General features: G+C 40.2%; 1 protein-coding gene across 2 annotated transcripts in view; it reads right to left on the bottom strand.

The window, feature by feature from the left end:
- Positions 1-14,285, bottom strand: part of BLM (BLM RecQ like helicase) — a 91,049-nt gene that overhangs the window by 56,974 nt on the left and 19,790 nt on the right. For both annotated transcript variants that reach the window (XM_059371532.1, XM_059371531.1), the window contains exons 2-5: positions 6,722-6,823; positions 5,113-5,813; positions 3,721-3,880; positions 955-1,076 (exon numbers count right to left, since the gene is read on the bottom strand). In XM_059371532.1, the coding sequence (XP_059227515.1) occupies positions 955-1,076; positions 3,721-3,880; positions 5,113-5,813; positions 6,722-6,819 (1,081 nt within the window). In that variant the 5' untranslated portion in view covers positions 6,820-6,823. The remainder of the gene's footprint in view (positions 1-954; positions 1,077-3,720; positions 3,881-5,112; positions 5,814-6,721; positions 6,824-14,285) is intronic.

Raw genomic sequence — 14,285 nt, 5'->3', positions numbered from 1 at the left:
AGCACGTGCGCGTGCACGCACACACACACACACACCCCGCAAGTACAGAACCCATCAAAAAAGACCAGAACGTGTTACAGAAATATTCAAGGAATGAAGAAAGAACTCTTGGAAGATGGCTGATTAAAAGGAAAAACCCCACAGATGAGTTAAAGATAAAATCTGGTAAATCTCCCAGAAAGCAGAGAAGCAAGAGAAGGAAAATAGAAAAGATAACTCATGAAAGCCTAATATCCAAATAACAGAAGTTTCAGGAAGAGTGAAAGAGAAAACAGACAGAAAAAGAAAAGACAAAGAAATAAGACCAGAAAACTTTCCAGGATAGAAGGACACAGACCTCGCGACTGACAGAGCCCCCAAGAAGTAGAAATCAGGAGAGGAAAAGGAGGCTGTCGCTTTCCAAAGTCTTGTAGGGCAGCTGCATTATTTTTATTGATATTGAATAGAAAGTTTAAAAATGAATTAGAAACAAATCAAACAGAAAGTACTAAACTTTGCACGGACGTCAGGTCATAAACCCAGAGTACAAATGAGGGAAGTCAGGAAGATGAAGGTCTAGAAACCAGTATCTATAAAGAAGAGTTAAAAGATCTAACAATATTTAGCCCTTAAAGGAAAAGGAGCGGGGGGTGGGGGGGGGGAGCTTCTAGGAGTTTTAGATTTATCTCACAAGGATTAAAGTTCCAGGAAGGCAAATTCTGGCTCAACGTTGAGAAAAATTTCTAACAAGTTGTGTTTTCACCATAGAGAATGGATTATCTTGCAGGAACACGAATCTCTAAGTTGTTCGAGCAAATGCTGGCTAATCAGCGCCCAGGGGTGGTTCGGTGTTAGAACTGAGTAACTGTAAGGTTGCCATCTCACGCTAGACAGCCACAGTTAAAAATACAACTGTACTTTGTTTTCCAAGGTTATGTGGTTAAAATATGTGCTACGTCAAAATACTTTTTGTACCATCACAGTCTGTGCTGGTCTCTTGATCAGGTGGCTGCGTCGTCGTCCCCTCAGGTGTTGGGAAGTCCTCGGATGTGCTAGGACCACCTTTTGTGTCAGAGGTGTCAAGGTCCTTTAACATACTGCAAATTGAAAAACATAAAACCAACCTCAGTACAGACTTAGACCAAGTGTGTAATTTTTCCTCTCATGTTTTTCCACAACTGGTCAGACAATACCTAACAGAAAAGAAAAACATGGTTTTTTATCTCCTCTATTCTAGAACCTCTTTGGCTGGCCTTCAAGGACTCCCATCCTCTGGCCCCAAGAGACCTTTTCAATTTTACCTCCAATTATGTCCTTTCGGTAACCCTGTATGGTGTCATGGGGCATGACTTACGTTCCTCACAGGAGCCCAGTGTGGTCTACTTGATCTTCTTGAGGGGTTCCGCCTTGCTCTCCTCTCAGTTTGGAAAACCACTGTCCAATCTCTTCTGACAATTTATCATTTTATACAAAAATTATTAACACATATACACATAGTCAGCCTGACTAGAAGGTACAAAATAAATGAGCACTAAAATTAGTGTTAAGAGAGAATACCACGGAAATCCAAACAAAGATAACACTTTCTGGAACCTGAGAAGGTTTTGCCAAGGAGGGAGATTTGAGGAAGCTTTGAATGATAGGTATGGGAAAAGTAACACCATGAGAGACACAGGATAATTCTCTTTACTTGATATCAACTGTACTTGCCTAAAGCAGGATTTTGGAATGCAATCTTCTAACTTAATTGAGCAGTGATAAATAACTATACTTTATATAGGCTTAAAAACTGATAATATAATTAATGAAAAGGCCTTATATTTTTAGCAACATTTTTCAGATTGTTGGTTTGTCTCATCTGCCTCATGGGAGCTTCGGGTTATCATCGGGGCATAACTGGAGGTAGAAATGAAGAGGTAATGTGGGGCCTGAAGATAGAGGACTTTGAGGGCTGGCTCAAGAGGTTCGGGCACACAGGAGATACACAAACACCTCTCTCTTTTCTGTTATATATTATCTGATGACTGCACCTCTGAAATTAATCCAGAAGTCACAACAGTGTTTTAAAACAGTATCAAATACAAAAGAAAATTTATGTGTGTGCTGCATGCAGTAAGAGTATCATTTGTGAAAATTCTATTTCAGTTTTAAAATATATACAAATATGTATTTGAGATTGCAATGGAAAATATATAGAGGGAATCTACCTTGGGAATAACCTTGGAAATAAGCATTTTCCAACTGCTAAAAATCTAGGTAAAGTTAACCACGGTATGACAACTCAATAAATTACACAGCTATTAAAAAGAATAAAAATAAAGATTACCTAGCAATATGGAAAAATGTTTCAAAATGTTAAGAGAAAAGCAGAACCAGAAATTATAGATACATGTTGACTATAGTGATGCAAAAATCACACACATATGCAGACAGTATCAAAACCTAACATGAGGGCGCCTGGGTGGCTCGGTGGGTTGAGCTGCTGGTCATGATCTTCGGCTCAGGTCATGATCTCAGGGTCCTGGGATCGAGTCCCGCATCGGGCTCTCTGCTCAGCAGGGAGCCTGCTTCCCTCTCTCTCTCTCTGCCTGCCTCTCTGCCTACTTGTGATCTCTCTCTGTCAAATAAGTAAATAAAATCTTTAAAAAAAAAAAACAAACCTAACATGAAACAGAACATCCAGTTTTTTGGAACTGCAAGACTATAAGCATCCTGGGAAGCTGTCTGGAAGGTCATTGGTGCAACATACACTTTTTTAATAAACAGGAAAAAACCCCCAGATGTTCAGTAGAAATCAGTATGGTCTAGGAAATAGCCCTACACTGGATCCTAGTCCATGTGCCATCAACTGTATCATCCCAGGCAATCCCCTCTCCTCCCTATTCAATCTATATGAACTCCTGCTCAGTTCTTGCTCTTTCAGTAATTCTGTCCTAATTTCTTTGGGAAGGGAGGAGAGGACAGCTCCTACAGTTTATTAGTTTTGTCATCAATAGTGATCATGCTCTGACCTTTCCCTCCTCTTTAAACAGCCTAACCTACCCGTTAAAACACAACCCCAGAGAAAGGAGGCTGCACAGGCAAACATCTCTTTCCTGCCTACCTTCCTTAATTAAGGTGGGATCTTAGAGGGGCATGTTTCTCATCAAAACACTGGTTACCAATACAGTAAATACTCTGCCACTCGACTGATCTGGACTGGGTCAAAGATGGAGGTAAGACTGACTACTGGTATTTTAAGCTATTGATGGGTTATGTGTACCACCTCTTTCTCCCACAATACTGCCAATTAGCCACAATTATGTCACTGATTTACTGAAGTTCAGTGAATGGCAAATAAAATGGCCAATTCTATCCTGCACGGTAAAGAGAAAAGGAAAGGAAAGGAAAGAACAGGACATATTTACTAAGTCACTTCCCAAATAAGGAGCTAGTTTTGTGTCATTTCAAGACTAGGAGTTTGAAAATATAGTATTTTTAGGAATATATTCCACACGTCAAAATCAACTAAATAAAACTGGAGGTCCCATGTAATTAATCATAGTGTGACTTTATAGCTATAGAATACCACCAATTAAATAAAATGTGTAAATAAGGATTTTTTTATGCTTTCATGCAGATATAAACTTTGCAGAAGCATGGAATGCATCTATACAGAAATGACCCTACCTAGCTAAACAGAATTACTTCAGATATCCCAGAAATAAACAATAATGTTCACTGAGTAACTTGCTACTTTACCTGGAACATTTTAAAGAGGAAGAAGAGGCAGAGATCATTTCTTCTTCTGGAGAAGGTGGAATAAAGTCTGTATCGTAATCATCCTCGTCAAGCTCAATACATGGAGACCTCTTGACCGAAAGGAATTCTATTTCTTCCAAGTTCTTCTTTTCACTACTATCTAAAGTAAAACCGTGAACAGACACAGGTTACTTTCATCGCTCCTGAGACAGAGAGCATAGGGCAGGACCCCCAGGGTGGTGCCAGCACTGCCCATGCGCCCTCCTTCTGCACGGACATGTGGGAGTTTCCTCATCAGTAATGACTGAGTCATCTGGACTAAGTCTAATGGATGCGGGAATGAGGCTGACGATCTGCTTACGGATTTGCGTGATGGTCTCCAGTTCAATTAGGAAACCCAAACTCAGTATTAGCACCTCTGATTTCCTATTTTTCACTCATATTTCAGTAAGAGGGAAGTATAATAAATGAGTCTGATAATCGTACAAACACTGTTAACTTTACCACAAAGGCACCCTAGTTACTGAAGTCGCCACGTTCAGTGTCTCTCTCTTGACTGTGTAGGATTATAATGCCCAGTGGTTGCTCGTCAGTTTACCTCTGACCCCATTTTCTCTTCATAAACAGCCTCGCATTTGATCAGACTCCATCGCCTCTCACCCCATAGAAACCTGATGGCATTCAGGTGTTTGTTTTTAAATTTTATTTATTTATTAAAAATTTTTTAAAAAAAGATTTTATTTATTTGGCAGACAGAGATCACAGGTAGGCAGAGAGAGAGGAAGGGAAGCAGGCTCCCCGCTGCGCAGAGAGCCCGATGTGGGGCTCGATCCCAGGACCCTGGGACCATGACCTGAGCCGAAGGCAGAGGCTTCAACCCACTGAGGCACCTAGGAGCCCCGGCATTCAGGCATTCAGAAGTGTCAGCCTCACATTTACCACCACTTCACAGGGTGGGTGCTTCCACACATGGCTAATCTAAAACCTAGGAGACCTGAACAGAGAATGATGTGAATGTCATCGGGAATAGCTTATTGGCATAGCCAGATCACGTCATACATCCACAGTCAGTGGGAGCACGCCATAAGGGAATTAAAAGGAAAGCCTTAGTGTCACGTCCCAGTTCTGCCACGAGCTAGCCCACGGGGCATTAAGAAACCATTTAACCTCCATGGACCTTATAGAGCTATCCTTGGTGTTTATGTCAGCAGAATAAAATCTTTCATTTCATCCATGGGTCCCGCCTCAAGAAGTAGCCAACAGACTGCGCAGCAGGTCCCTCCATAGAGCCCAAGGACAAAGGCTGGATCTATTTGCTATTGTTCCCAGTGCCTAGCTCTGAATAAATTAAAACAGTCAACATACTGAAAGGGGATAAAACATCATTTTTACCTCTTTCTACTCCCAAATGAGTTTTTGAAGGCTGACTCTCCTGAGCACTGCCAGGTATAAGGTCTTCAGGACCGGGGTCCTCATCAATGTAAATCACATCATTATTGAACCATTCTGAGTCGTCATTCTGTTTCTTAGTCAAACATGCTTGCTTGCTTTCAGAGGAGGATAGAGTCAAATCAGCCTTTACTGTATTCTCTTTGGGAAGCTGTGCTTTCAAAACATTTCTCTTAGACTTTTTTGATTTCTGAGCAGTGCTTACTCTCACAAAGTGATTTCTGCATGGCGTGACAAATGCTTTTGAATTTCCAGAAGTATCAAAGTCGTCCATATCATCCCAATCGTTGATGGTAACAAAAGAATCTGATGAAGAACTAAATTCTAATTTCTTGAAAGTAGCATTACTGGATTTTTTTACAATCGGTGTGTTCTGGGTGTTACATAAAACTCCCTGTGGAACTTGCAACACATCTGGCAATAATGGTTTTGAAACAGCTCTCCTGGTTTGCTGTCCTGCTGGAGCATTTCTGAAGTCACTGGGACTTGTCTGCTGACTTGCGGGGAGGGGCGGTGGTCCACTGAAGGAAAAGGCCTCAGCGACATTAACATCTTTATCATTTAAGGCAGGTGTTTTCGCTACTGAGACACCAGTGACAGATACATTGTTGGCCAATGTTACTTTCTTTTTAAAAGTGAAACCTCTGAAACATAATTGAAAAACACAATTGAAAAACTGAATTAGACTGGTTAGTTTTAACAAACCCACCAATTATAGAAAACTCTAAAATCTGTTACTGATTTACACAGCAACTCCTTCACTGTATCACAAATGAGCAAAAAATCTATCTCCCTCTCTGGTTTTGAAATTTATATGGTAACTTCAATTATACTTTGTCTGCTCTGATCTTTCCAATTTAGAAGCTAATTATTCAGTTTTGAGAGTGTCCAGGCCTATTTCATAGGCAGGTCGTCCTTAATGAGTAGCGCCTCCAGCGGGAGGGGACAGCATAAAAGAAAAAGAGAAGAGACGCAAGTGTAGTGACTTCTTGTCTCTCTGACGCATGGTCTATGGGGAAGAGAGGTGACGACTGACAGGCTACATTGGAATCTGAAGGACAAGTAAAAGGGGCAAGCGTTCTGGATGTCTGCTGGCCTTGGTGACATGAAGTTCAATGGTAACTTTAAAGTCCAGCTCCCAGAACAGTTGGTGAAGTTCTAGAAATTATTATTAAATGTCATAAGGAGTTTGGAGTCTAGCTCAGAGGAGAGAACACAACTGGAGAGCTACAGTGTCCTTATAAACTTTCTGAAATGGCTATAAAATTATATTAAAATATTAAAATACCCATTTTCCCAAATTTATAAGAAGATTCAATATTCATTCATCCTACAGATATTTACTGAGCAAGCATCATGTGCCAGGAACCAGGCGAAGGTACTGAACATTTATTACCTAGAGCTCCTAATGCATGCGCTACTGGTAATTTGCAAAGTGGGAAGATCACTGACCCCTCAACTTCATTTCCTCATCTGCACAGGGTTGAAAGGGAAGGTATTTCATTTGTATGATACTGTGGGTCAGTGCCTGTTTGGGAGCCAAAATACTTACGAAGGTTTCGGTTTTGAAGGGCTTAATTTGTTACTAAGTTTTCTGGCTGAATGGCGTTCCAGTTGCTCCTGTAGATTATTCTGGGGAACAGCAGCCATGATCCTAAACGTGAGGAAAAGAACTTATCAGTGGAGTTATGTACTTTGGATTAATCATCATATTCTTGGGGGGACGGTGGGACGTGGAGCACTATTCCGACTGTGCTCAGTTAGGGGTTTTTTTGGTCAATAAATTGCTCTGACATTTTTTCACAAGTGGTGGTATTTGAACCATATAACCTTTAACTCACTTGAAGGCTCAGTTAAATAGCAAAATGACCTGGTTTCCCTCAATGCTAAAATAAGCACAAAAGATATCAGACAAGAGATTATTTGTAAAGGATTTGGAGAAAAACAGGACGGGGCTTGGGCTTGAAGAATAAATGGAAGCTGGGTGGGGGTGAGGTGGGAGCGAACGATGAAAGCACACGGAAAACCCCAAGAAGAGATGAGCAGAAAGAGGACCTTCCCCGAGCACCTTCATACCCCTGGTGGGACAAGTGGGGTATCGCTGGATACTGCTCATGGTAACAAACAGCCTCAGTCCCCTGAAGGTTCCTGAGGCCGAAGGAAGACAGGAGAGCTGGAATCCATGCACAGGCAAAAATTCTCCTTCAGGCTGACAGTTACAACCCCTTTCCCATTCCATCCTGACCAGATACTTTTATCATATGCCATGTACCTTAAGAGGAAGAGTCGACTACACTAGATGATATTCATGGAACTACGAAGTTTTACAGAAATCATATTCCACTCACTGATTATTAAAATTATCTGCTTAACAGTTGTTTTACTTGATTTTTAAAAGTTTCTTTATTTTAGTAATCTCTACATCCAATGTGGGGTTCAAGATCCAAAGTCATACTCCTCTAAGCCAGCCAGGCATCCCTATTTTACTTTAAATAGTAGTAAAAACAATTTGGAAGAAATGGAATTGTATTCAATTGAGAAATTTCCATTTGTCCAGCTTGATGAAGATGATTATGATATAAATTTTGTTCCCTGTTCTCCAGAAGGAATGATTTCTGCCTCTTCTTCCTTGTTAATATATTTTAAGTAAAACAGCTAATTAATAAACACTGTATAATTCACACTGATGATGTGAATTATATCTTAATAAAGTTGTTACCAAAATAATCATAAAAAAAGAAGACAGAAGGGTTATAATGAACTCCTACATATCTATCACCCAGTCTCAACAGTTTATCAACTTGCCCAATATCATTTCACTGGACATATATCCTGGTATCCTCATTTTACCATTCTGGGAATTAACCTCCTCAAATGATGTATTTTAATCCTGTTGTCACTTCTTTATGCATTACCTGGAGTATTTCTATCAAGAGACACCTCCTCTGATCTACTATTTTGCTACCTCGTATGGTACAGTTCACACAGGAAAGACAGGATAAATGTTAGATTCTTTCCTTTATTTATTAATTTTCAAATCAATGACTTGATTTTCTAATAACCCGCAATGATGGTCAATTTTTTCCCAGTATTATAAGCTCACAGGTTAAACATATTAGGTACATCTTAGTCCAATAGTTATCATCCTCATTGATTATCCAATTATTTCATGTTTGGCCAGTGGGCATCTCCAAAGTCCTTTTACATCTAACCTTCATAGTCTTTGCGAGCTCCCTTGCTCTCTTGAATGAAAAGATATTGCCCCAGACTTAGAATCAGCCATTTCCCCCAAAGAGCCCTGATTTTTTTCATGGAGAATATGTTAAGACCACAGCCTCCACGTGTCCAAAGTCACCTACCTATTTTGTCCCAATGTGGGGCTTGAGCTCACAACTCCGAGATCAAAAGTCGCACAAGAGTCCTATGCTCCTCTGACTGAGCCTACCAGAAGCCCTGGCACCCCCCAGTTTTATATCCAGTTAAAAGGATTGGTCTTTTGTTGAAATATGCTCTCTCCAAGGTCCATCCAGCGTGGAAACCCTTTGCAGTATAAATGAGAAAGAGTGAAGTCACACTGCCACGTCTCAGCATTTCAACCTTTGCAACTGATACAGAGGCAGAGGCACACAGACCTTCATCCTTAAGACACTAAGCAGAACAAAATGGTCCACGGCATCATTACAGAACTTTCCCCCACGTTCCTTCTAAGTTTTTACAGCTTTTATCTTATCCCTCTATGAATTTTCCATGTCTCATTCATTTTTGCATCAAAACCAGCCATGGTACTCTTAAGAGATTTCCAACATTACTCCACAGCACGATGACATGTGTACTTAGTCATCTCAATAGTACAAACGGTTGATTAAATACTTCATAACTGTAGTGACACATTATGGATTCATAGTTAGCATGCAGTCAGCCTGAAACCTGGGGCACTCTTCCCTATTTTTAAGCAACACAACATTGTGGTTATTCCCAGAGGGCAGCAACCTCTAGCCAGAGACATATCCCAAAGCATGGCAGCAAGCAAACAATTTTCTTTTCTTTTTATTATGTTCACAATTTTCTACTCAATATTCTTCAGTGGGAACACTTCTTAAGAAGTTGGGTGAGTGCTGAGAAGCAAGGAAGTGTCGCCTTTGTGCCTACTACATTAAAACATTAAAACTGACACACAAAAAATTGTTCACTAACAGCAAAGATTAGTGATATAAAATTAAAGGAGGAAAATAAACTGAACACAGAGACCAGTGAAAAGTTTCACAATAGGGGCGCCTGGGTAGCTCAGTGGGTTAAGCCTCTGTCTTCAGCTCAGGTCATGATCTCAGGGTCCTGGGATCGAGCCTTGCATCGGGCTCTCTGCTCAGCGGGGAGCCTGCTTCCCCCTGTCTCTCTGCCTGCCTCTCTGCCTACTTGTGATTTCTCTCTCTCTGTGTCAAATAAATAAATAAAATATTAAAAAGAAAAAAGTTTCACAATACCAAAGAAGAGCAACTAAGCAATGGGCCCAGAAAACTTCTGAATTAGGCTCCCCACAGGAATTGCAGGTGTAATTTGGAAAATGATCAACAATTTTCTCTCACTTGCGGAGGGAAATCATTCTTAAGCCACTGTATTAAGCAAAACACTGATTCAAAAATGTGAAAAAGTTTACTGAATGGAACAAAGTAAACTGCAAGACCATATCCATGCAAAGAAAGAACAAGCCAGTGAAAAGAAGGAATGAGAGGATGAGAAGAATCCAGAGCTGGAATACAAAACATATACCCAGTAAAAGAGACTTCTTCAAATCTTTGTAAATTAAAAGAAACCAATGGCAAAAAATAAATGATTAAAGAGGCCCTATCTGAACAGTATCTTGAATAACAAAAATAGTTTACAAGGATCTTTATTTAACAAGCATGTTATGATACTAAGTAGTCGTCTAATGACATTAAACTAAAAGGAAAAAAAATTTTTAAGTAATCTCTAATTTAAGTAATCACCCAACATGGGGCTCAAACTTATAACCCTGAGATCAAGAGTTGCATGCTTCATTGACTAAGCCAGTAAGGCGCCCCTAAAAGGAAAAATTAAAAAGATCCAAGCAACTCTCATTCACTGGTGACAAGAAGAGAAGCATCTTCTTTTTTTGTTTTTCTTAAGATTTATTTATTTGACAGAGAGAGAGAGAGAGAGAGAGAGTAGGAGAGTGAGTGGCGGTGGGGAACAGAGGGAGAGAGAATTTCAAGCAGATTCCACACTGAGTGTGGAGCCTGATGGGGGGTTCGATTTCACAATCCTGAGATCATGACCTGAGCCCAAACCAAGAGTCGGATGCTCGGCTGACTGCGTCACACAGGTGCCCAGAGTTTTAACATGGTAAAAGTACATGGCTATTTCCCAAACTGGCTGTTAAGAAATGTTCACATTGATGGGGCTCTGTGCTCAGTAGGGAGTCTGTTTCTCTCCCTCTGCCCTTTCCCCAGCTTGCACACATGTGCACACTCATTCCCTCTAAAATAAATCTTCAAAAAAAGAGAAATGTTCAAATAGCAACAATGATTTTAAAAACACAAATTTAGGTAGACACAAGCAGTGGCTTGCAGACTCTGTGTTCTTGCTTTGCCAGGAAACTACAAAAGTTCTTGTGCCAGTGAAGCAGAACTTCTTAAGGATGTAAGGGGTGGAGAAGAGAACACCTATGATGGCTATGAAGGCCCTGATGCCATGAATGTCCAAATTCATGTCTTCATGTGGCAAGAGAACATGTGCTAACATCCGGAACAATAAAACCCACGTTGCGTGGCCTGAGTCAGTCTGCTGAGAATGAGACTACTGTCAATTTCATGTGTGCCATCAAAGATATGCGTGGGGGCTCCTGGGGGGCTCAGTAGGTTAGGCATCTGATTTGATTTTGGCTCAGGTCATGATCTCGGTGTCGTAAGACTGCCCCACATGGGGCTCTGCACTGGGCATGGAACCTGCTTAGGATTCTCCCTCTCCCTCTGCCCTTACCACCCACTTCTCTTAAAAAAAAAGTACATGTGTATTTTACCTACAAGATTCACTATACTAATAGCTCCTCGGAAATGTCCAAATTCCCAACTGCATTTGAAACTGGGCTGGGATTGCTGGTGGCTGCGAACTTCTAGATTGTTAAGTATGATAAATTATAATAAACCGTTAACTTCTTTCAGTGTTCAAAAATGAACAAAAACAAAAATTTCAAAAGTTCGTAGAAGGAGAGGGTCATCTGAGTTAACCATGTCAGCAATGTGGTCTGAGAACACTGGCAGGAAAAGGACTGTTGCTGTGAAATGCAGTTACTACAATAAAAGTAAGGTTAAAGACTGCAGAAAAACAGACGACAGAGAAAGCAAAGTTTTCTCCCTCCGCCTTTTTTAAAAGGCAGAATTCCTTTTCTTTCAAATAAATGAGACTAAAGTTAATATTCTGGGATCTATCACAATCAGTATTACCTTCTCTCTAGGTCAAGCTTTTCTTTTCTTTTTCTTGTCTTAGGATGGCTACCTCAGGACACAGGGAGAGACTGGCCAAAAAGACTGCTCTTAAGAAACTCAGGGCCAGCTAACATTCAGGTCTTGCTCTGTTTCCAGTTTTGTGCTGGAGGTGTAGGTTTCAGGGGTGAGCTCCACTTGGTTACTGTTCAAAGGGAGGAGCTACCTTTCCTGGGGCAAAAGTGAGGGCCAATCATAACCTTACAAACCTCAACTTCACCTCCACACACACCAAGGACAAGCAACACTCTCTCTAAACAAATCAAGCAAACACAATTTCTATACGAAGAGAGACTTTTGACTAGGATTTCATAAATATATGTTTTCTTCATTTATTGTCATACATAGTTTATCTTCTGGGAAGAGGCATATCTGTGTTAGTTACCTAAGAAAAGCAGAGCTGTCAAAATGTGGAATCCAACTACATCCCACAAGAAAGGGAAATTTATTAATTACTGGGTATCAGGTGGTTGTCAGGTCCATTTTCCCAAAGATCTTCCTATCGCTATTTTTATTACAAAGGTTTTAATTATCTCTCTCTTTAATATCCATAGTAAAAATGTACTTAAAGTAATTCTCCATCTTTCAGACTTTTATTTAACTTCCAGTTATATTTAATAAGTAAAATTAAAACAATGGATAAGAGCTATAAAAAGAACCTACACATTATATCAAAGAGTCCAAGGCAAAGGGAATAAATAGTCATTGCAGAATGATTAAAAATCCCAAACTAGGGACGCCTGGGTGGCTCAGTTGGTTAAGCAGCTGCCTTCGGCTCAGGTCATGATCCCAGCGTCCTGGGATCGAGTCCCACATCGGGCTCCTTGCTCCGGAGGGAGCCTGCTTCTCCCTCTGACTCTGCCTTCCACTCTGTCTGCCTATGCTCGCTCTCGCTCGCTCTCTCTCTGACAAATAAATAAATAAAATCTTAAAAAAAAAAAAAAAAACCCAAACTATATTCAATCTCTATGACCCAAACAACACAGCAAGAAAGTCAATAAAGCTAAAACTGTTAAAAATGCAAGGAGAAATAATGGAAAGAAACAGAATTGTAAGGAAATCAGCATCACTTTACTACAAAACACAAAGACCAGTGGAAATGAGAAATGTACTAAGAACCCAGCTTCTTTGGTCAGTCTTGCCACAAATTCACCATGTGGCTTGGAGGAATTCATTTACTCTCTCTAACATCCTCATTTGTAAAAGAAGGAGGTTGGGTTGGAGAGTATCTGTGTTTCCTTCTAAAATTAGTCTTCTATGATTCCAGAACTAAATGGTAGCTGGCAGGAATAAAATGAGAAGTAGAGAATATAATCCTTTAAAAAATGTTGATTAGCAATTAAAAAAGCTGTCAAAAAGAATACACACACAAAAAAGTAGAGATTACACAGTTTCAATTTGGAGGCACAAGTTAATAAAAACAAATGAACAGGGGCACTGGGGTGGCTCAGTCATTAAGCATCTGCCTTTGGCTCAGGTCATGATCCCAGGGTCCTGGGATTGAGCACGGAATCAGGCTGCTGGCTTGGCAGAAAGCCTGCTTCTCCCTCTCCCACTCCCCCTGCTTGTGTTCCCTCTCTCACTGTGTCTCTATCAAATAAATAAATAAAATATTAAAAAAAAAACAAATTAATAAGGAAAATAAAAGTAAAATTTAGAATGTTTAAATTATGGTCTAAATAAAACAACTGGAGCTGATGAAAAATCTCAATATTATAGAATGGTACTATTTTTAAACAGTGAAAATTAAAACACTATATACTGAACTCTTAGCAGTGGTTTTTAGTTTTTAGCATTTTAGGTCATAGATTCTGATAACAATCTGATGGAAGTAATGGACCCTCTGTCCAGAAAAATGAACACAATTTTGTAAAAAGTTTCAGGCGGTTCTGAGTCCCACCAGAAGCCCATATCATAGCCCTTGCTAAGAATCTCCTTTATCTGAGTATGACTGAAGGAGAGGAAAACAAGAAACTAATTATATACTAATCTTAGAAAAAGCACAGAATAACAATTCAAACAAAAATTTTAAAAAGATTTTATTTATTTATCTGAGAGAGAGAGAGCACAAACAGGGGGAGCAGCAGAGGGAGAGGGAGAAGCAGGCTGTACACTGAGCAGGGAGACTGACGTGGGGCTCAATCCCATGATCCTGGGACCATGACCTGAGCCAAAGGCAGCTGCTTAACTACCTGAGCCACCCACACACCCCTAAAAAAAAAAAAAAAACTGGATGAAATGAAAGCCCATAAAGAAAAATTAGGGGAACTGAAACAACCAAGAAGTTGTTTCTAGAGCACAATAAAGAGACAAATAGTAAAACAAAATATGAAAGGACAAAGTAAAATATAAAAAAAGAAATAAAACATAAAGGGAAACAGGGGCACCTGGGTGGCTCAGTGGGTTAAGCCGCTGCCTTCGGCTCAGGTCATGATCTCAGGGTCCTGGGATCGAGCCCCACATCGGGCTCTCTGCTCAGTGGGGAGCCTGCTTCTTCCTCTCTCTCTCTCTCTGCCTGCCTCTCTGCCTACTTGTGATTTATCTCTGTCAAATAAATAAATAAAATCTTAAAAAAAAAAAAAAAAGGGAAACAGAAACACTAAGTACCAACGTATT

Source organism: Mustela nigripes, chromosome 13, assembly GCF_022355385.1.
Source record: "Mustela nigripes isolate SB6536 chromosome 13, MUSNIG.SB6536, whole genome shotgun sequence".
NCBI lineage: Eukaryota > Metazoa > Chordata > Mammalia > Carnivora > Mustelidae > Mustela > Mustela nigripes.
This window is presented reverse-complemented; position numbering and strand designations above follow the sequence as displayed.